We start from the raw sequence: 20,908 nt of genomic DNA, 5'->3' as shown, positions 1-20,908 counted from the left end.
TCCATCACAACATCTAAAAGCAAGGGATAGTCCGGTTGTATCCGACAGCCAACAGGAATTAAGATCACATTTCAAGCCAACCTGGAAGCTGCGGGACTCAGGAATGTGGACTACCAGTGAGCAATGTCGTGAGAGATACAATAGGAACTAAGGAGGTCGACTAGCACCTTGCATTGTTCTTAAAAAAAATGCATTCCTCTTGCTGTACCTATTCACACTTACATTATTTGGTTGAAAATTCTCATTTACTTCACAAAACAAAACATAGGACGCAAATAATAGCAACAGAGACACAGAGGAGCAGATTGGCGGGCTGATTATGGAAAGGTTCAGAAGTAACAGGGTGTTGTCATGGGTGACTTCAAGTTCCCTAATATTGATTGGAACCTAGTTAGTACAAATAGTTGGATGGAGCAGATTTTGTCAGGTGTGTCTACAAACGATTCCTGACTCAATATGTAGATAGGCCGACTAGAGACGAGGCCATATTGGATTTGGTACTTGGCAACGAACCAGATCAGGCGTCAGATCTCTCAGTGGGAGAGCATTTCGATGACAGTGATCACAACTCCCTGACCTTTGCTACACTCATGAAGAGGGAAAAGTATATAATTGGGGAGGGGGAATTACAATGCTATTAGGCAGGAACTATGGAACATAAATTGGGAACTGATGTTCTCAGGGAAATGCATGACAGAAATGTGGAGTTGTTTAGGGAGCACTTGCTGCGCGTGCTGGATAGGTTTGTCCCACTGGGGCAAGGAAGGGATGGTAGGGTGAAGGAAGGAACCTTGGATGACAAGTGATGTGGAACATCTAGTCAAGAGGAAGAAGGAACATTACATAAGGTTGAGGAAGCAAGGATCAGACAGGGCTCTAGACGGTTACAAGATAGCCAGGAAGGAATGGAAGAATGGACTTAGGAGAGCGAGAAGGGGGGCATGAAAAAGCCTTGGTGGGTAGGATTAAGGAAAACCCCAAGGCATTCTACACATATTGAAGAACAAGAGAATGGCCAGAGTGAGGGTAGGGCTGATCAGGGATAGTGGAGGGAACTTGTGCCTGCAGTCGGACGTGGTGGGGGAGGTCCTTTATGAAAACTCTGATTCAATATTCACTAGTGAGAGGGACCTTGTTGTTTGTGAGCACAGCGTGAAACAGGCTAAGGTTGCCACCCAAGTTGCTAGGCTTGTTAAGAAGACGTTAGGTGTGTTGGCTTTCATTAGCAAGGGGATTGAATTTAAGAGCCACAAGGTTATTCTGCAGCTCTACAAAGCCCTGGTTAGAACACTTGGAATATTGTGTTCAGTTCTGGTTGTCTCATTATGAGAAGGATTTAGAAACTTTATAGAGGGTGCAGAGGAGATTTACCAGGATGCTGCCAGGGCTGGAAGGTGTGTCTTATGAAGAAAGGTTGAAGGAGCTAGGATTTTTCTCATTGCAGCGAAGAAGGATGAGGTGTGACTTGATAGAAGTGTACAAGATGATGAGAGGCATTGACAGGATGGATAGCCAGAGACTTTTTCCCAGGGTGGAAATGGCTATCATCAGGGGGCATAATTTTAAGGTGACCGAAGGAAGGTTTAGGGGAGTTCTTTACACAGAAGTGGTGAGTGCGTGGAATGCACTGCCAGCAGTGGTAGTGGAGTCACATACATTAAGGACATTAAAGTAACTCTTGGCTAGGCACATGGAAGATGGCAAAATGAAGGGTATGCAAGTTAGTTTGATCTTAGAGTAGGATAAAAGGTCGGCACAACTTCGAGTGCCGAAGAGCCTGTACTGTGCCGTACTGTTCTATGTTTGATGTAATGAACCAATTCTTGGCTCTCAGAATTATAGTACAGAGCTGCTTTCATGGAAGAAATGGCCTCCAAGAGTCAGCACACAAAGTGCTCAGAATGGTTTATTAGATTGGTTCACTAAACAGTTTATTATTTTCGTTATTTTTTTCAGGGATGCAGACCATAAGATATAGGAGCAGAAATCAGGCCATTCAGCCCATTGAGTCTGCTCCACCATTCAATCATGGCTGATAGGTTTTTCAACCCCATTCTTCCGCTTTCTCCCCGTAACCCTTGATAATCAAGAACGTATCTATCTCAGTCTTAAATGCCCTCAATGACTTGGCCCCCACAGCCTTCAGTGGCAATGAATTCCATAGATTCACCACCCTCTGGCTGAAGAAGTTTCTCCTCATCTCCGTTCTAAAAGATCTTACCCTTTACTCTAAGGTTCTAGTCTCTCCTACCAATGGCGAGGCCAGTATTTATTATCCATCCCTAACTGCCATTGACAAGGTGGTGGTGAGTCACTAACTTGAACAGCTGCAGTCCATGCAGTGAGGTACACTCAATGTGCAATAAGATAGATAGTTTCAGAATCTTGACCCAGAGATCGTGAAGGAATGACAATACTGTTCTACGACAGAAATTAGAACGAGAAAAAGTGATGATACTTACAGTAACTAGTTTCTCCAGACTTTCTATCTTAAGGATTTCTTCCCCTCCTTTTGAAATGCCTTCAACTTGAGTATTCTTTATGGCATGTAAAATATCTTTCATACCACTTTCAAATTGCTGATTCTCTTCCATCAGTTCTTTTACTGTAACCAACCAATATTCCTCAGATTAGTAAAGATTAGTAAAGGAACTACAGTCGTCAGATTTAACTCAGTGAAAAAAAAACATATTAAAAGTGCAAAGTATATCAAGTATATCACAACTCATTTAGTATCTTTAATATAATGAAACATTCCAAGGTGCTTCACAGGGACATGATAAGACAAAATATGACATCAAGCCACAGTGGAAATACTTGGTCAGATGGCCAATCTCTTAAAAGCAGGAAGATGAGGTGGACAGGCAGAGAGGTAGGAAGGGAATTCTGGAGTCTAGGGCCAAGAGAACCAAAAGTACCAGCACTAAAGGTGCAGCAGTTCTAACTGGGAATGCTGATGAGGACTTAGAGGAATGCAGGTATTGGTTGCAGGATTAGAGCAGGTTACAAAAATGGGGAAGGGCAATGCCATGGAGGGATTTTTAAAAAAAGAATGTGAATTTTCAAATCCAGCCATTCTTTGATCAGGAGCCAATTAATTGCAGTGATAGGGAATTGACTCGGTATGAATTAAAACACAAACTGCAAAATCTTGGATGATGCGAAGTTTTGGGAAAGTAGAATGGTGGGCGACACGGTGGCACAGTGGTTAGCACTGCTGCCTCACAACGCCAGAGACCTGGGTTCAATTCTAATCTAATCTAATCTAATCTAATCTAATCTAATCTAATCTAATCTAGAACATCAGAGTCTAAACAGAAGTGCATTGGAAGAGCCAAATCAACAGATAAAAGTAATGAAGGTGCCACTGAGGGCTTCAGCCAGCAGGCTGGGAGATCAATCCCAGTTCAATGAATATTGCAGGAGAGCATTCCAACAGCAGTACCAGATATGTAAAAAAAAAAATGCGGTGTCAATCTGGTGAAACTGAAACATGGGACCAAACAGTAGAAGCAGCATGCAATAGAGAGAGCTAAATGATCCCCTAACAAGTTGGTCAGACCTAAGGTCTGCAGTACTGCCACTTCTATTTGCAAATAGTGGAAGGCAAGTGAACAAATAACAGGAGTTGGAGTTGAATATGTTCCCATCCTCAACATTCCAGCAATAGTACTAAAGGACGTGCTCCAGAACTCTGTGCCTCTAACCAGATTGCTCCAATGCAGCTGCAGAGCTTGCATCTACCTGATAGTGTAGAAAATTGTTCAGGCATGACTTGTGCACAAAATGCAAGACAAATTCAACTAAGCCAATTATTGCCCAACCAGTCTTTTGTAAATATTCACTAATGGGATGTTGGTGTTGGGGGCTGAGCCAGCACTTCATTGCTCGTCCCAGTTGCGCTTGAGAAGGTGGCGGTGAGCTACCTTCTTAAATAACTGTAGTCCATGAGCTGTAGTAGACCCACAATGTGTTAGGGAGGGAGTTCCAGAAATATGACCCAATGACACTGAAGGAATGGCAATACAGTTCCAAGCCACAGACAAAAATAGGAATTGTTGGAAAAACTCAGCAGGTCCGGTAGCACCTGTGAACAGAAATCAAAGTTAACATTTTGGGTCAAGCGACCCTCCCTCATAACTGATTTCTCTCCACAGATGCTACCAGACCTGCTAAGCTCTTCTAGCAATTTGTAGTTTCATCTCTGATTTACAGCAACCACGATCATAGAGTCTTACAGCACAGAGACAAGTCCTTCGGCCCAGACTGGTCCATGCCAACCAAACTGTCTGTCCACGCTACCCCCATTTTCCTGCACTTGGCCCATATCTTTCTAATCCTTTCCTATCCATGTACTTGTCCTTTAGTACTATTGCTGGAATGTTGAGGATGGGAACATATTCAACTCCAACTCCTGTTATTTGTTCACTTGCCTTCCACTATTTGCAAACAGAAGTGACAATACTGCAGACCTTAGGTCTGACCAACTTGTTAGGGGATCATTTAGCTCTATCTATTGCATGCTGTTTAAATGTTGTTAATATACCCACCTCAACCACTTCTGCTGGCAGCTCATTCCATATGAGTACTACTCTCTGTGTAAAAACGTTGCCCCTCAGGTTCCCTTCTATCTTTTCCCCGCTATCCTTAAACTGATGCCCCCTAGTCCTCAATTCCCCAACACTGGGTAAAAGACTGAGTGCATTCATCCTATCCAAGCTTCTCATGATCTTACATACCTCCATATGATCCTCCCTCAGTCTCCTACACTCTAAAGAAAAACGTCCTAGCTTGTCCAACCTCACCCTATATCTCAGGCCATTGAGTCCTGGCAACATCCTTGTAAATTTCTTCTGGACTCTTTCCAGTTTAATAACTTTTTTATCTAAACTGCTCTTCATATACAGATTTGACAAAACAATTTTAAAGTTTTATTTTGAAAAGACTTACATTTGGCCTGTAGTTGAGCAATTTCGGTCCTTGTTTTTTCCAGTTCTTTTTCCTTTACTTCCAATTCTCTTGAAATATATTCATTCTAAAAAAAATTGCAAATATAATTCACCATCTGAGAATTGCATACATACTTATCACTTCCCTTTAGAACCTTGGGATCATGGATACTTAAGGCCCAAGAGGCCATTCAGCCCTTCATGTTCCTGTCAGCTCTCTGTAAGAGCAATTCAGCTCGTCTCAACTCCCCTCACAATGTCCCCATAGTCCTGCATTTCTTTTCTATTCAAATAATTATCAAATTGACTTTTTAAGGCATGTCGGAATCCATCTGCACCTCATTCTCAGGCAATACCCCCTTCTCTCAGGCTTTCCCTCCCTGTGTCCGTTTTTTGCTCCACTGCCATTTCTCCTTCTAACTTCCCTGATTAATGGGTTAAACATCAAAAGAAATAATGCACTAATCAGATGACTATATTGTGATTAATTGGCATCACCAGTTCACTGATCAGATTCCAAATGGGCCTGACACAACTGTGACATAACCAAGTCAGAGAATTTTTGTTTTTGTTCCAGCTGATATCTGCTTCACACTGCTGGAGCACTTCAAATCATAAAAGATCCCATCGCTCCTTGTTTACAGTCCCGCTCGGTGTAAATGACAGGAAACATGCCGGATGATATGTATCAATCACTTTTAAAAGTATATATTCATGTGATTTGGATGTCATTGCTGGGCCAGCATTTATTGCCCATCACTAGTTGGTCTTGAGAAGGTGCTGATGAGTTGCATTCTTAAACTACTGTATTTCATTTGGTGCAGATGCACCCACAGTATTATTAGGAAGGACGGTCAAAGATTCTGACATAGCAATACTGAAGGAACAGCAATATATTTTCATGTTGGGATGTCACGTGGCCTAGAAGGGAACCTGTATGTAGTGATATTCCCACGTATCTGCTGCCTTTATCCTTCAAGATGATCACAGTCATGGGTTTGGAAAGTGCTGTCTAACAACCATGATGAACTTCTGAAATACATCCATGTAGATGGAACACACTCTTGAATTATACCTCATTGATGATGGACAGACTTTAGAGAGTTGGGAAGTGAGTTATTCACTGCAGGATTCCTGGCTTCTGACTTGACCTTACAGCCACAGTATTTATATGGTTCATCCAGTTCAGTTTTGGGTCAATGGTTATCCCATGGACGTTGATAGTGAAGAATTCATATATGATGAAGCCATTGAATATCAAGGCAGAATAACTCAATTCACTCTTTTTGAAGATTGCCTGGCACTTACGTAGCAGGAACGTTACTCATCATTTCTTAGCCCCATCCTTGATATTGCCCATGCCTTGCTGGATCTGGATGCAAACTGCTTCAGCAGCTGAGGAGTTGTGAATATTTTGCAATAATTAGCAAATATCCCTACTCTTGCCGATGATGAAATGAAAAACATTGATGAAACAGATGAAAAGCTCCTATAAGATGTCCCAAAACTGAGATGACTGATCTCTAGCAAGTATCTTCCTTTGTGCTTGGCATGAATCCAAACAGTGAGAGTTTCCTTGGATTCTCAGTGACTCCAGTTTTGTTAGGGCTCCTTGATACTACTCCATCAAATGTTACCTTGACGTCAAGGGCAGTCATTCTCACTTGCCGTGTGGAATTCAGCTCATTTGTTCATATGTGAACTGAGGGTGTAACAAAGTCAGGAGCTGAGTGGGTCTGGTAAAACCCAAACGGAGCATCACTGAGCAGAATATTCCTAAACCAGTGCTGCTTGATTGCAGTGTTGATGGGGTGGTAAATAGCTGGTTCAGATTTGTCCTGTTTATTAAACATAAAAGACATAGTTGGGCAATATTCCATAATTCTCCTTTGCAGGATCAGTGCCTTTAGCCATTGATAGCACATGGAGTGAATTATTTTGGTTGAAGATTGGCATCTGGATCTACCACTCAGCACTCTGGTTGAAAACTGTTGCAAATGTTTCAGCCTGTTCTTCTGCACTGATGTGTTGGGTTCCGTCATCACTGAAGATTGGAACAGCTGTGCAGTCTCTCTTGTAGAGAATTGTTTAATTATCCACCATGTTTGATGACTGGATGTGGCAGGACTGTAGAGCTTGGATCTGATCCATTAGTTGTGGAATCTCTTAGCCCAATCAATCGCTGCTTATGCTGTTTGGCAGGCAAGTAGTTCTGTCACTTTTGAGGTTGGTGTCTCATTTGTAAGAAAGCACTGTGCTGCTCTAGGTATGATCGCCTCTATTATTTTATTGAACCATGCTTGATCCCCTGGATTGATGGTTTTAGTAAAGTGTGGAGCCAGGATATTGTAAATAGAGTTCGAGTACAGCTCTGCTGTTGCTGATTGCTCACCATGCCAATCTTTAAATTCTAGATCTGATCAAACATTATATTGCATTGTAATCTAATTTGGATAGACACATCCGCATCAGCTCTGATCAAAAATCCTCAGAAATGGTAGATGGGTGGGTGGGACAGAAGAGAGGCTCCTGATGAATCTGCTGCAGTCCAACACAGCTATTCCAGGGAGCTAGCATAAATGCAGTCAGAACTGATCATTCACAAAAATGAAATTTTCTATGTATACTTTATCAATTAGGAAGGTAGGCACTGGCAGAAGCACAATATATTAATTTCATATTTAGTTCCCCTGTTACCTTTAAATCTTTTTATAACATTCTCAGGACAAGTCTCCCTTACCTCATTCAATGCAAGTGATAGGGATTTCATTTGCCAGACCACATGCTCTCTCCTTTCTGGAAGGGTCGCCAAATTAAATCCCAATCAGAGGCAGGCAACTACTCATTGCCCCATAGCATCACAAGGGAGGTGGTAGCTTTTACTAATACTGCAGTGATCCAAGTTCAGGAATATCAAGGGCCCAAGTACTGGCAGATAATGGCAGGAAGGATATTGTTGGATTGGGGGAGGGGAGGGGGGGCGTTCCAGGTTGGCCCCCACCCATTCAATTGCTGTGTGTAAAAAAGGCACCAAATGCCTTTGATTTAGAGACCCTATCATTCTGCATCAACACCTTCCTGCTCTGCCAAGTGGCTGCATTCACACCACTGGATAGCAAATCCCTCCAGTATCAGTAGTGGGATGAGGCACTTCGGTGAAGAATTAATCAATAGCCGGTGAGGGAGCGTCAAGGTCTCTTGGTTCAGCAACACTCCCCAGGACCCCACTATTAAGTGTATAAATTCTGCTCTGATTTGCCTTTCCAAAATGCAGCACCTCACATTTATCTAAATTAAATTCCATCTGCCACTCCTCAGCCCATTGGCCCATCTGATCAAGATCCCATTGAACTCTGAGGTAACCTTCTTTACTGTCCACTACACCTCCAATTTTGGTGTCATCTGCAAACATACTAACTATATCTCCCATGTTCATATTCACATCATTTATACAATTGACGAAAAGTAGCAAACCCAGCACTGATCCTTGTGGCACACCATTGGTCACAGTCCTCCAGTCTGAAAAGCAACCCTCCATCACCACCCTCTGTCTTCTACCTTTGAGCCAGTTCTGTATCCAAATGGCTAGTTCTCCCTGTATTCCATGAGATCTAACCTTGCGAACCAGTCTCCCATGGGGAACCTTGTTGAATGCCTTACTGAAGTCCATATAGGTCACGTCCACCTCTCTGTCCTCATCAATCCTTTCTGTTACTTCTTCAAAAAACTCAATCAAGTTCGTGAGACATGATTTACCATGCACAAAGCCATGCTGACTATCTCTAATCAGTACTTGCCTTTCCAAATGCATGCAAGTCCTGTCCCTGAGGATTCCCTCAAACAACTTGTTCACCATTGATATTAGGCTCATTGGTCCATAGTTCCCTGGTTTTTCCTTACCACCTTTCTTAAATAGTGGCACCATGTTAGCCAATTTCCAGTCTTCCGGCACCTCACCTGTGACTATCGATAATACAAATATCTCAGCAAGGGATCCAGCAATCATTTCCACAAAGTTCTAAGGTACACCTGATCAGTTCCTTGGGATTTATTCACTTCTATGCATTTTAAGATATCCAGCACCTCCTCCTCTGTAATGTGGATATTTTCAAGATGTCACCATCTATTCCCCACATTCTTTATCTTCCATGTCCTTCTCCATAGTAAATACTGATGCAAAATACACATTTAGTATCTCCCCCATCTCCTGTGGTTCCACACAAAGGCCACCTTGCTGATCTTTGAGGGGCCCTATTCTCTCCCTAGTTACCCTTTTGTCCTTAATGTATTTATAAAAATCCCTTTGGATTCTCCTTAACCCTATTTGCCAAAGTAATCTCACATTCCCTTTTTATCTCCTGATTTCCCTCTTAAGTATACTCCTACTGCCTTCATACACTAAGGATTCCATTGATCTCTGCTGTCTAGCTCTAACATATGCTTCCTTCTTTTTCTTAATAAAAACCTCAATTTCTCTCGTCATCCAGCATTCCTTACACCTACCAACCTTTCCTTTCAAACTAATAGGAATACACTGTCTCTGGACTCTCATTATCTCATTTCTGAAGTATTTCCATTTTCCAGCCATCCCTTTACCTGCAAAATCAACTTTTCTAAGTTCTTGTCTAATACCATCAAAATTAGACTTCCTCCAATTTAGAATTTCAACTTTTAGATCTGGTCTATCCTTTTCCATCACTAATTTAAGACTAATAGAATTATGGTCGCTGACCCCAAAGTGCTTCTCCACTGACACCTTAGTCACCTGCCTTGCCTTATTTCCCAGGAGTAGGACAAGGTTTGCACCTTCTCTAGTTGGTACACCCACATACTGAATCAGAACATTTTCTTGTACATGCTTAACAAAATCTTCTATCTAAACCTTTAACACTATGGCATTCCCAGTCTATGTTAGGAAAGTTAAAATTCCCTACATCATAACCACTCTATTATTCTTCCAGATAACTGAGATCTCCTTACAAATTTGTTTCTCAATTTCCCGTTGACTGTTTGGGGGGGGGGAGGGAAATCTATATTACAATCCCAATAAGCCTGCAAAGCTATTTTGTGCTACCTGCATTATTTGCCTGTTGAGCTTGGCGAGTTCAAATTCTGCGTTCTGGTATGCTCCTTCTTTGTTCAGTAACTCCCCCCGGATTTGACGATTCTAAAGAGATGCATTGACTTAGTCAGAATACTCTGAGAGACTTAATCACATTTCAATGTTAGCTTCAGCTTTTTTTATTTGGAAGTCTTCCTATTTTCCCACCTCATACACTAGGGCGAGTTCACTTTCAAAATAGCTTGCTCTGTGAAAGTCATGCGGTTCCCATCATAATCCCATGCTGCATAGAATTTACAACAGTGGATTATGGAATTTCACTGCAGGCAAATATAAAACAAAAGGAATATATATTGCTTAAAAAATAACAGTTAAAATAATATTAAGCAAAGGGATATAATGGTTGTATACTTTTTTTTAGACAGTAGTATGCAGAGAAAACCTTCTAGAGGTCTAGAATTGTAAAGCAGCAAAATTGCGTCATATTATCGTCAATACTTGATTCGTACTTTTGGCCTCTGTGTAATGGAAATGATTTTGAGGCACTGAAAGTAGTGTGAAAATGGTTCATAAAAGTGGTACTGGAACTGAGAGGCTATACTCAGCATGAAAGATTGAACTTCTTTCTCTACAGAAGAGGTGACAATATAATCAAATAGAGGTACTTAAAATTATGATGAATAGACACAGCTAAGAGTTTTTCCAATTGTGAAGAAGACCTGGAAGCTATTAACTTTTTTTTATTCATTCATGGGATGAGGGTGTCACTGTGCAGATCAGCATTTATTGCCCATTCCTAATTGCCCAGAGGGCAGTTAAGAGTCAACCATATTGCTGTGGATCTTCAGTCACATGTAGGCCAGACCAGGTAAGGATAGCAGTTTCCTTTCCTAAAGGACATTAGTGAGCCAGATAGGTTTTTCCGACAATTGATAATGGATTCACAGTCATCATTAGACTCTTACTTCTAGAGAGTATTGAGTTCAAATTACACCATTTGCCGTGGTGGGATTTGAACCCGGGTCCCCAGAACATCACTTGGGTCTCTGGATTAATAGCCAAGCGGTAATCCCACTATGCCATTTGCCTCTCTTATTAATGTAGGATAGTGACTAATAAATCTACTAGGGAACACTGTCGAAGATCCTTCATCCAGAATTCAGAATACAGAACTTGCTACCACAAGGGATGGCATGGTTGGTCAGTGGTTAGCTGCTTCACAGCACCAGGGATCCAGGTTTGATTCCACTCTCGAGAGTTTGCACATTCTCCCAGTGTCTGTATGGGTTCCTTCCGGGTGCTTCAGCTTCCTCCCATAGTCCAAAGATGTGTAGGTTAGGTGGATTGGCCACATTAAATTGCCAATAGCGTCCATGGATTTGTAGGTTAGGTGGATTAGCTGCGGAAAGCAGGGTTACAGGGACATGGTAGAGGGTTGGGTTTGGGTGGAATGCTCTTTCGGAGGATCAGTGTGGACTCAATGGGCCTGCTTCTACACTGTAGGATTCTATGATCTCAACAATGTGGTGATACAGGGTGCAGTTGAAGCAAATAGCTAGATAAGCACACAAGGGAGAAAGTAATTGAATAATATACTGATCGGGCAAGTTGACGAGGGTAGGTATGAGGTCCTAAGGGCATTACTGGAACCAATTAAACAAAAAAAGGTTTCTGTTTCTACTGTGCATTCTAAGCTATTTTAATCATCTTTTAACTATGGTGAGGTAAGAGGCTTCTACTGAGTGGAACTGAATGATTAAGGATGTTATGCCTCAGTTAGAAAGGGAATTAGTGAGACCACATCTTAAGTACAATGATTAAAAAGTGTTGTAGAAACTCTATACGTCTGGTAGCATCTGTGGAGAGAAACAGAGTTAATGTTTCGAGTCCAATAGGATCTCAGGAATAGTTATGTTGGATTGAAATGTTTCTGTATCTCTCACCACAGATGCTCCTAGCGCTGTGGTATTTTCTCAAGTATTTTCTGTTCTTATTTCAGATTTCCAGCATCCACAGTACTTTGTTTTTTTTGTATCATGAATACAGTGTGCAACTTTAGTCTCCTTATTTAGGAAAGGATGTAAATGCATCAGAGGCAGTTTCAAGATACTGAAATGAGTGAATTGTCTTATGAAGTTTAATTTTCAGACTGGGTGAGGGGTGACTTGATTTAACTTTATGAGATAGTGAAAGATCTTAATAAGATGGACGTAGAAAGGATATTTCCTCTTCTGGGGGAGTCCAGAACTAGGGGACACTGTTTTAAAATTAGGGGCCATCCTAGGACAACAATGAGGAGAAGCTTTTTCTCTGAGCTTTGTACAACTTTGGAATTCTCTGCCTCAGCAGGTAGTGGAAGCAGGAAATGTTTGGATCTTTTAAAGTGGGGCTAGATAGATTCTCATTAGCCAAAGGAATCAAACATTATTGGAAGGGGTTGCTAGAAATGGCAATGTATAATTTAAATCACAAACAGATAAGCCGAAATGACTATTCCTGCTCCTGTTTCATATGTTTGTGAAACACAAGTGACAAAGACTCTAAATTAGAAACACCATTGGGGTTAAAGGGCAAGAACAATATCAGTGGAGGATAAACCAAAGAACTGAGAAACGCCTTCTCAATAAATGGTCTTTTATAACTATTTCTTCAGTAGCTTGTACTTATGCTAAATCAGTCAGATGGAAATTGGAGGCAATTCATTATTAGTAACTGAAATATTCCAGCTTTAAGAGCATGACTAGCACACCATCTTTCATAGTCAAAAATAAAGTGCAAACTCATGTTCTAGTGTGTTATTACAGGATGCTGAAGCTGATTATGTTCAAATATTTGTACTATATTAGTAGAATTCTGACCTGTAATTTAAGGCTCGATAGTTCTAGCCTTAACTGCTCTAGGAGGTCATCTAATGGGTCACCATTCTTGATAAAGTTCTTGGCTGGCTCTTCAGAATCAGTCAACTGCACTGGCTGAACATTCCTAGCCACGGGGATATCTGTTTGCTCAAGTGACTCTGCTACAGTATTCACAGTAAGCTCTGACAGCTTTGTCAAAGTAGGTGGCAATGACAATGGCCTGGCTGGAGTTTCTGGTTGTTCAGCTTGTCTGGTTTTTAACTCATCAACAGGCTTTTTCTTTACAAAATATTCTGTCGTCTGATGGGGAACATTCTGACTTTCTGTCAGGGAAGTTACTGATTCTTCCCAACGCAAAGAGCTCCTCCGAGAACTTCCTGGCTGCCTTATGGACCTCTGGAGAATCTCTGAAATCTGGCTGGACATTTTCCTTACTGCAATATCTTTATAGTAATCAATGTCAGCAATGCTTTGTCTTGCTTTGACATAATAAAAATAATCATCTCTATTGTCCTGTATAAAAACAGAGCAGATGCATTCTAAATTATTTGACATGTTCCTCTCAACACTCTGGTCATTCCTTAACAACATTCTTAAGCTAGAAATTAATAGAACTTTTGATGCAGTAGAGAAAAATAGATACAAAAGTGTTTTAAATGAACCAGAAATAATTACTTGTTCATATTTTACTGGAATTACATAGCAATTCCTGCTACAACTACAAAAACAAATACAGGAAAACACAAATACAGGTGTGGCACAGTGACTCAGTGGTTAGCACTGCTGCCTCACAGCGTCAGTGACGAGGGCTCGATTCCATGTTAGGTGACTGATTGTGTGAAGTTTGCACATTCTCCCTGGGTCTACATGGGTTTCTTCCGGGTACTCCAGTTTGCTCCAATAGTTCAAGGATGTGCAGGCCAGGTGAATTAACAATGCTAAGTTGCTCATAGTGTTACATGCATTAGTCAGATTTAAAGAGAGGTTGAAGGGTGGGTCTGGGTGGGTTGCTCTTTGGAGGGTCGGTGTGGACTTGTTGGACCAAGTGGCCTGTTTCCATACTGTAGTGAATCTAACTTAAAGCCTTCCTCAATATTAAAAAGAAATAACTGCTTCCAGATTGTAATTTATTATGGATCTACTTGCTTGATAAATCTGTTGGCCCCAGTCATCATAGCTAATGAAAAATCAGTTTTTAAACAGATAATTATCCAAGCTTACACACAATGTGTGTTGTCCCTTCAGAAATTATCTTCCTGTGGCTTCCTGGGATTAGGAGTTTAAGTGAAGAACATTGACACCACAGGATTGCATGCACACCTGCACAATGAAGCACCAGCAACTCGGTGTTGCATCAATCCCCTGCAGAATAGTATTAGAACTTGGAGATTTTCTACACCACAACTCGTGGTCCATACTAGCCAACTGTTTCTGACATATTCTACATTATAAAAAGGACTTTCTCAGATGATTTCATAACAGAAAATATTCTGACAAGTAATGATTGTTAGGTGTCTATTGGCAGATCATTTAATCCTCTGATCAATTTTCTCTCCATTTAGGTGCTGCCAGCTAGCGTTTTTCCAGAACTTTGTGTTTTTATTGCATTCTTGTTCCTCCCGAGAGATCTTGGTTTCAATAGTGTGGGGAATATATACAGGCAAAATTGTGTGGGAAAGGACAGATTCAGTGATTTTTTTTACCATTTATTGCCATCTATGCTGGTCAGGATATTAAATTCTATTCACTCCTGCCATGACAGAATCAGTAAAATGGACCTGACAATTCATTTCAGGCTACATGTAAATTTCATTCATACAGAATCTACATGTTAACTCAAGCACGACAAAAGATGTAACGTAACCTAAAATTATTACTCCATGATTTTGATAATTTTGATAAAGCTATAATTTCAGCACAAAGCATATTGTATTACCTGGCGGTTTAACTCAAAGTTGACTGAACTTGACAGTTCTGTCTCTTTGCTAGAATTTATCTTCTCATTAAATGGATCCACCAACCCCAGGTCCTCGGCTGATATTCCTAGGTACAGCATAATACAGCACAGTCTTGACATTTTATAGATTTAACCTTGATCAAATTAAATATGATACTAAAACAATCTATATTCTAAATTGAAGTTCACAAACCCTATTTTATACATGAAGTAGTATTTCAATTATACTTAAGAAATTTACTCAAAAAGGTAAACAGAGCTGATTTACAATCTACACATCTGTGCCTCATTATGTTTGAACTGTAGAAAGAGGGGCAAATGGCTTTTATTCATTTTAAACTTTTATGACTGTTTTGTCTAACTACAGAGGCCTTCAATGTTTATTCGAATCACTGGAAAAAGTAGATGAGGTCTTGTTTGACATGTCAGTTGTAAGGATGCAACTTCTGACAATGCAGCATGCAGAGCTGGCTTTTCCCATGGTGTGAGAACCCTGACTTTGGGACCAAATGGAGTTCTCAAGCTGCAGTTCCCAGATTTAATGGCAGCAATGGCACCATCTTCTGTTCCCTAATCAGCTGCCTTAGGACAGTGGGTGAGTTCTCAATCCTACCAGTCAGCCAGAGAGTCAGCAGTTCTGGAACCTCACTGGGTGAGGTGAGAGTTGCTGAAGCTGGTTAGCGACAGAGAAGGCCTCAGCATGGTGGTACACTCGGAGGCACATGCTTAAGTTAAAATTATTGGTGACGTTTGAGTGTGGGAGGTATGAAGGCAGAAGAAATTTATCATCTCAAAGTTGAGCAGAAAAACTGCACAGGAGCATACTGTTTAACCTTTCTTGCCCACACCTGTTGCGGGAAAGCTGAAATGTGGAGCTGGTGGCTTTGGTGCATGCAAGGGGCCACTCCACCACTGGCAAAATGCTAGCGTGCCCACAAAGATCAGAAGTAATTAGATTCATAATCAGCTTAATTGGCTGCCATTGTTATTTCAAGTAGCCCCTCTGGGAATCCTGCTTGTTTAGGAGAATTTTACAGTATTTAAAAGTGCAGTTTGCGAAGAAGGGAGTTTCATTAACTTATTTTCTTTATACAGGCGCTTATAATGAATATCACCTTGCCCCAATGTAGTTATTTGTTTTGCTCCACATTTGCAAATACATGAGTCAACAATTTCCTATTTGATAGTGATGCTTGCCTTGCGTTCACTGCAAAATCACAAACTAGGAGCTAAGCTTACCTCCCACACCTGCTTGCATGCCTTTGTCTTGAGCCATCCTACGAATCTGCCTCTTTAACACAAGTCTTTCTTCCTCCAGGCGTTCAATCTGAATTAACAAATATTGCAAGTTTTTGGACTTTTAAGTGGAACCGTCTTGCATATTAATGTGACAAACCAATAGCAAGGCAAACAAAATGATTCACCAACCTCTTTTAGCAGAATCTGGTTCTCTGCTTGAAACTGCTGCTGTTTCAAATACTTGATTTTCCTAAATTCACTTAGGTCAATTACTTCATTTGCAGCAAGGCCTAAGCATAAATTATTTTTCATTAGAGCAAGAAAAGACTGAATTTTCACCAACGTCATTTGCATCAGTAGTGCTAAGTATAATTGCATGTGACAATTGTTTTAACAATTCAATGGCACATAATATTTATTTGCAATCCACTTTCAGGGTCATGTACTGTAAAAGTGGCCTCACAGGTTCCTGGGCAGTTTTTACAAATCAACTAGGTTCATCCAGGTAAATTGCAAGGAAATTCAGAGAAAACAGCTAAAAGATGCTTAAATCTACTAGATTTCCTGTAGCATTGTTCACGGTCTTTCAGATAATAGAGATTGTGACAAAACGGGGACTGTAAGCTACAAGCACAGCATTACCGAGGCATATTTATTTATGGATTCCAAATCAAAGTTGATTATGACAGCATTTTCATTCCTATATACTGACATTAAAATGTGACCAAATATTGTGACCATAGCGAAAGTGAAATATGTTGTATAAATGCAATAAATTTGCATATTCTTTTCAGCTTCTGAAATACTCAAAGATCACATTTGTTACAACTGCAGATTTTCTTTTAAAATGTATATTAAGAGTTTATTAATAGTTATATGAGATGAAGAATTTCTATCAGCTTGACCATGACTTGCAAACCACTTACTGGAGATAACAATCATAATTTGGTTAAAATTTGCATTAAATGACTATGAAAAACCAAAGCTACAAAATTGAACCACTTTATAATGCTGCCCAAGGAATGTGTGAATTTGGGCTCAGTTCAACAAAATTCAATTGCAAGAACATCGCAGAGTCATCCTTTGCTGTTTTCCCTCATGTCCTACTACACAGATAGCAAGAGTTGTTATGCACACAAAAAACAGATCCTCTGAATATAATAGGGATTGGGACTAAGGGATGACCAAACATCCCATGTGAAGCTGCACATTCAAACCACAGCATGTTATTGGGATTGATTACAGTGGAGTCTAGTACTGAAATCTAGCAAAACTACTCAAGTTCATTTTATTGGGAACCGTTTCAAATTTAATCTAGAAAATCACTAATTGTAAAGTGTAAACAAGGTCATCAAATACATTCTGTTATCAAACATTGCTGAGGGTCTTAAGATGTACCTAAGCGTTGCCGGAAATTTTCATTTTCATCCAAAAGATCATTTATCTTCATTTCAAGCTTGTTTATCTCCTTTGTCGCTGCTTCAATTTGATGATCTCGGATTTTGATATGGTTCTTGCATTCCTTAATCTCTGCAACAGCATTTTCCAATCCATAAACACCCTAGTGCAGGATCACACCAATCAATGTAAGCAATTGTTGTCTGTTATACCAGAATGATACAGGCATTACATATTTTAAAGGTTATGGAACCAAAGTAAGCAAATTGAATTAAGATACAGAATAACCTTGATATACAGCAATTGAATCTTGTATCAGTTTCAAATCCTGTTCCTATACTACTTCTTTGACACAAAATTAAAGGCATGCGTAATCCTAAAGCTTTCGTATGCTGGTTTCAAAGATCCTGCCTTCAGTTTCAGATACATTCGAGGCGCCCAAAAGCACAAATAATGTTCTGGTCATCCTGCTTTTTTAAGCAATATTGACAGTAAAAAAGTTGGAGAAGGTGATGACTGCAGATGCTGGAGATCAGAGTCGAGAGTATGGTGCTGAAAAAGCACAGCAGGTCAGGCAGCATCCGAGGAGCAGGAGAATCCATTTTTCAGGCAGAAGCCCTTCATCAGAAATGAGGCTTGTGGGCCAGGGGCCTGAGAGGTAAATGGGCGGGGGGGTTGGGGTCGGGTTGGGAAGATAGCTGAGAAGGCGATAGGTAGATGATGAAGAGGGAGAAGGTGATAGGTCAGAGAGGAGGGTGGAGCGGATAGATGAGAAAGGTGATGGATAGGTAAGGAGGGCGGTGCCAAATTGGAGGCTTGGGACTGGGATAATGTGGGGACAGGGGAAATGAGGAAACTGTTGAAAAAAGTTAGCCAGGACACCTGAGAGAGCATTCTCTGTCCTTCTGATAGAAGTGATCTTGTGTTTGCAAGGTGCTGCTTAAGGAGCTTTGGTAAATTTTTGAAATGCATTTTACAGATGCTACACACTGCTGAAGAGCAACAGGAGTGGTGAGAGTGAATACTTATGAACATGATGCCAATCAAGTGGGCTGCTTAGTCCTGGATGTTGTTAAGCTTCTTGAGTGTTGCACTCATCAAGGCAAGTGGGGAGTATAACATCATACTCCTGACTTGTGCCTCGGAGATGGTGGAGAGGCTTTGGGGAGTCAGGGGGTGAGTTACTCACAATATTCCTAGCTTCTGACCTGCGCTTGTAGCCACAGTTGAGTTGCTGGTGAATGTTAACTCCTAGCATGTTGATAGTAGAGGATTCAATGATAAAACTATTGAATGTCAAGGGGTGCTAATCAGATCGTCTCTTATTTGGAGACAGCATTTATGTGGTAAGAATGTAACTTGCTACTTTTCAGCCTAATCTTGGACATTGTCCAGGAATTGTAGCATTTGGACATGGACAGCTTCAGCATCTAAAGAGTCATAAATGGTGCTGAACAGTGCACAATCGTTGGAGAACACCCTCACTTGTGATCTTACGATGGAGAGAACGTCATTAATGAAGCAGCTGAAGTAGCTAGGACACTACCCTGAACAACTCCTGCAGACATGTGCTGAAGCTGAGAAGACTGACCTCCAACAACCACAACCTTTGTCCTTTGTATCACATTTGACTCCAACCAGCAGAGAGTTTGCCTCTGATACCAACTGATTCCAATTTTGCTGATGCTCCTTGATGTCACACTCCATCAAATGAAGCATTGATATCAAGAGCAGTCAATCTCACCTCACCACTGGAATTCAGCTCTTTTGTCCATGTTTGAACCAAGGCTGTAATGAGGTCAGGAGCTGAGTGGCCCTGGCAGCACCTAAACAGGGTGTCACTGAATGGATTATTGCTGAGCAGGTGCTGTTTGGTAGTATTGTTGATGACACCTTCCACCATTTTTCTGATGATCAAAAGTAGACTAATGGTGTGGTAATTGGTCAGGTTGGATTTGTCCTTTGTGTGCACAGGACATACATTGGCAATTTTTCACATTGTCTGGTTGATGCTAGTGTTGTAGCTTGGCTACGGGTGTGGCAAGTCCTGGACCATATTCAGTACGGTTGCCAGGGCCCATAGTCTTCGCAGTGCCTCAATCATTTCTTGATATTATAACATGGAGTGAAACAAATTGGCTAAAGACTGACTCTGTGAAGTTGAGGACCTGTGGAAGAGGCCATGATGAATCATCCATTCAGCAATTCTGTCTGAAGATTGTTGCAAATGCTTCAGCTTTATCTTTTGCACTGATGTGTTGGGCTCTTCCATCATTGTTTAATGAGTTGTTTAATTTAACCACCATCATTCACAACTGGGTATGATAGGATTGCAAAGCTTAGGTCTGATCTTTTGTTTGTGGGATCAATTAGCTCTATCAATCACTTGCTGTATGTGCTGTTTGGCATGCAAGTATTCCTGTAAAGCCCAAATTCGTCGATGCTTGTCATTTTTAGTAGCAACCTTAATTTAGAGAAATTACAGAAAAAAAATGTTCATTAGGCCACATTTTTCATCTCTGCACGCCAAATGAGGAGCACATGTCAATGGGTCACAGGTCAAAGAATTAGCACTGCAGTAGTATCATCTTTGGTTTGTGCTCTGTCAGTCCATTTCCCCATCTCTTGGGGAATCAGGACTGGTGAATTCTGCTTGTCAGAATTCCTTTAACGCCATGCACTTCAAGAAAAATGATTGCCAACCTCTATTGTGACAATCCTATGATACATTTATTTTCATCACATTATTTCACTGGTAATTTTTATTTTTCAATTCCATGCATATTGTGTTGGCTACTTACTGATTCATATGCCCTGAGTTGAATCAGCATTTCCGCCAGTTCCTTGTCTTTTTCCCTAGCATCTCTCTCTGCAAGGTCAGCCATACGCTTTGCTTCAAATGCTTTTTGCTCTGCTGCCTGTGTCTTTTGCTGGAGGAAGCCAATTTTGGTGTGCAGATTAAGTGTTGGAAAACCTCAAAAGAAATCATAACCATATTTCAGTTACAAATATTTATATGACAATCAAAATGCATGACTTCAACAAAAGCAACAATGATAATGGCTTTCTATGAACACTGCAATATTTTCATGAACATTAAAATTGCATCAAACTAAACTGTGCTGGTGCAAAACCTCAACCCAAGTTGAAGTTCAACTTGCTTAATGTTATTCTACAATAATTCCTTCCATTGTCAACCCATTCTTAAATAAAGATGTCTTCTACTTCAACCACCTGTACACAGTTCCCAACAAGCCTCTATGCAAAAAGAAAATTTTCTTCTGTTTTTTTGTTTAATGTATTTTATCTCAATTACTTGAAATGGTCAGAGTTTGCTGACTCAACATTGTAAGCATTCCCATGAAATAACTCTGACTTTTGTAGTCCTCCAACAAAAAAGAAATACTGGTGAGGATTTTGGCATCATTGTGGGGGCACATTCAAT

General features: G+C 40.6%; 1 protein-coding gene across 13 annotated transcripts in view; it reads right to left on the bottom strand.

The window, feature by feature from the left end:
- The window catches only part of cep290 (centrosomal protein 290), a 155,660-nt gene that overhangs the window by 111,985 nt on the left and 22,767 nt on the right, over positions 1 to 20,908 (bottom strand). For all 13 annotated transcript variants that reach the window (XR_015760383.1, XM_087997062.1, XM_087997057.1 and 10 more), the window contains 8 exons: positions 20,265 to 20,437; positions 17,464 to 17,626; positions 16,255 to 16,355; positions 16,066 to 16,153; positions 14,806 to 14,912; positions 10,024 to 10,116; positions 4,951 to 5,035; positions 2,463 to 2,605 (listed from right to left, as the gene is read on the bottom strand). Coding sequence is in view for 12 of the 13 variants with exons in the window: in XM_087997062.1 (XP_087853188.1) it covers positions 2,463 to 2,605; positions 4,951 to 5,035; positions 10,024 to 10,116; positions 14,806 to 14,912; positions 16,066 to 16,153; positions 16,255 to 16,355; positions 17,464 to 17,626; positions 20,265 to 20,437 (953 nt within the window). In the remaining variant the exon portion in view is untranslated. The remainder of the gene's footprint in view (positions 1 to 2,462; positions 2,606 to 4,950; positions 5,036 to 10,023; positions 10,117 to 14,805; positions 14,913 to 16,065; positions 16,154 to 16,254; positions 16,356 to 17,463; positions 17,627 to 20,264; positions 20,438 to 20,908) is intronic.

Source organism: Chiloscyllium plagiosum, unplaced genomic scaffold (assembly GCF_037043375.1).
Source record: "Chiloscyllium plagiosum isolate Xiang-an unplaced genomic scaffold, Cpla_swu_hap1 HiC_scaffold_19, whole genome shotgun sequence".
In the NCBI taxonomy this organism is placed as follows: Eukaryota; Metazoa; Chordata; class Chondrichthyes; order Orectolobiformes; family Hemiscylliidae; genus Chiloscyllium; species Chiloscyllium plagiosum.
This window is presented reverse-complemented; position numbering and strand designations above follow the sequence as displayed.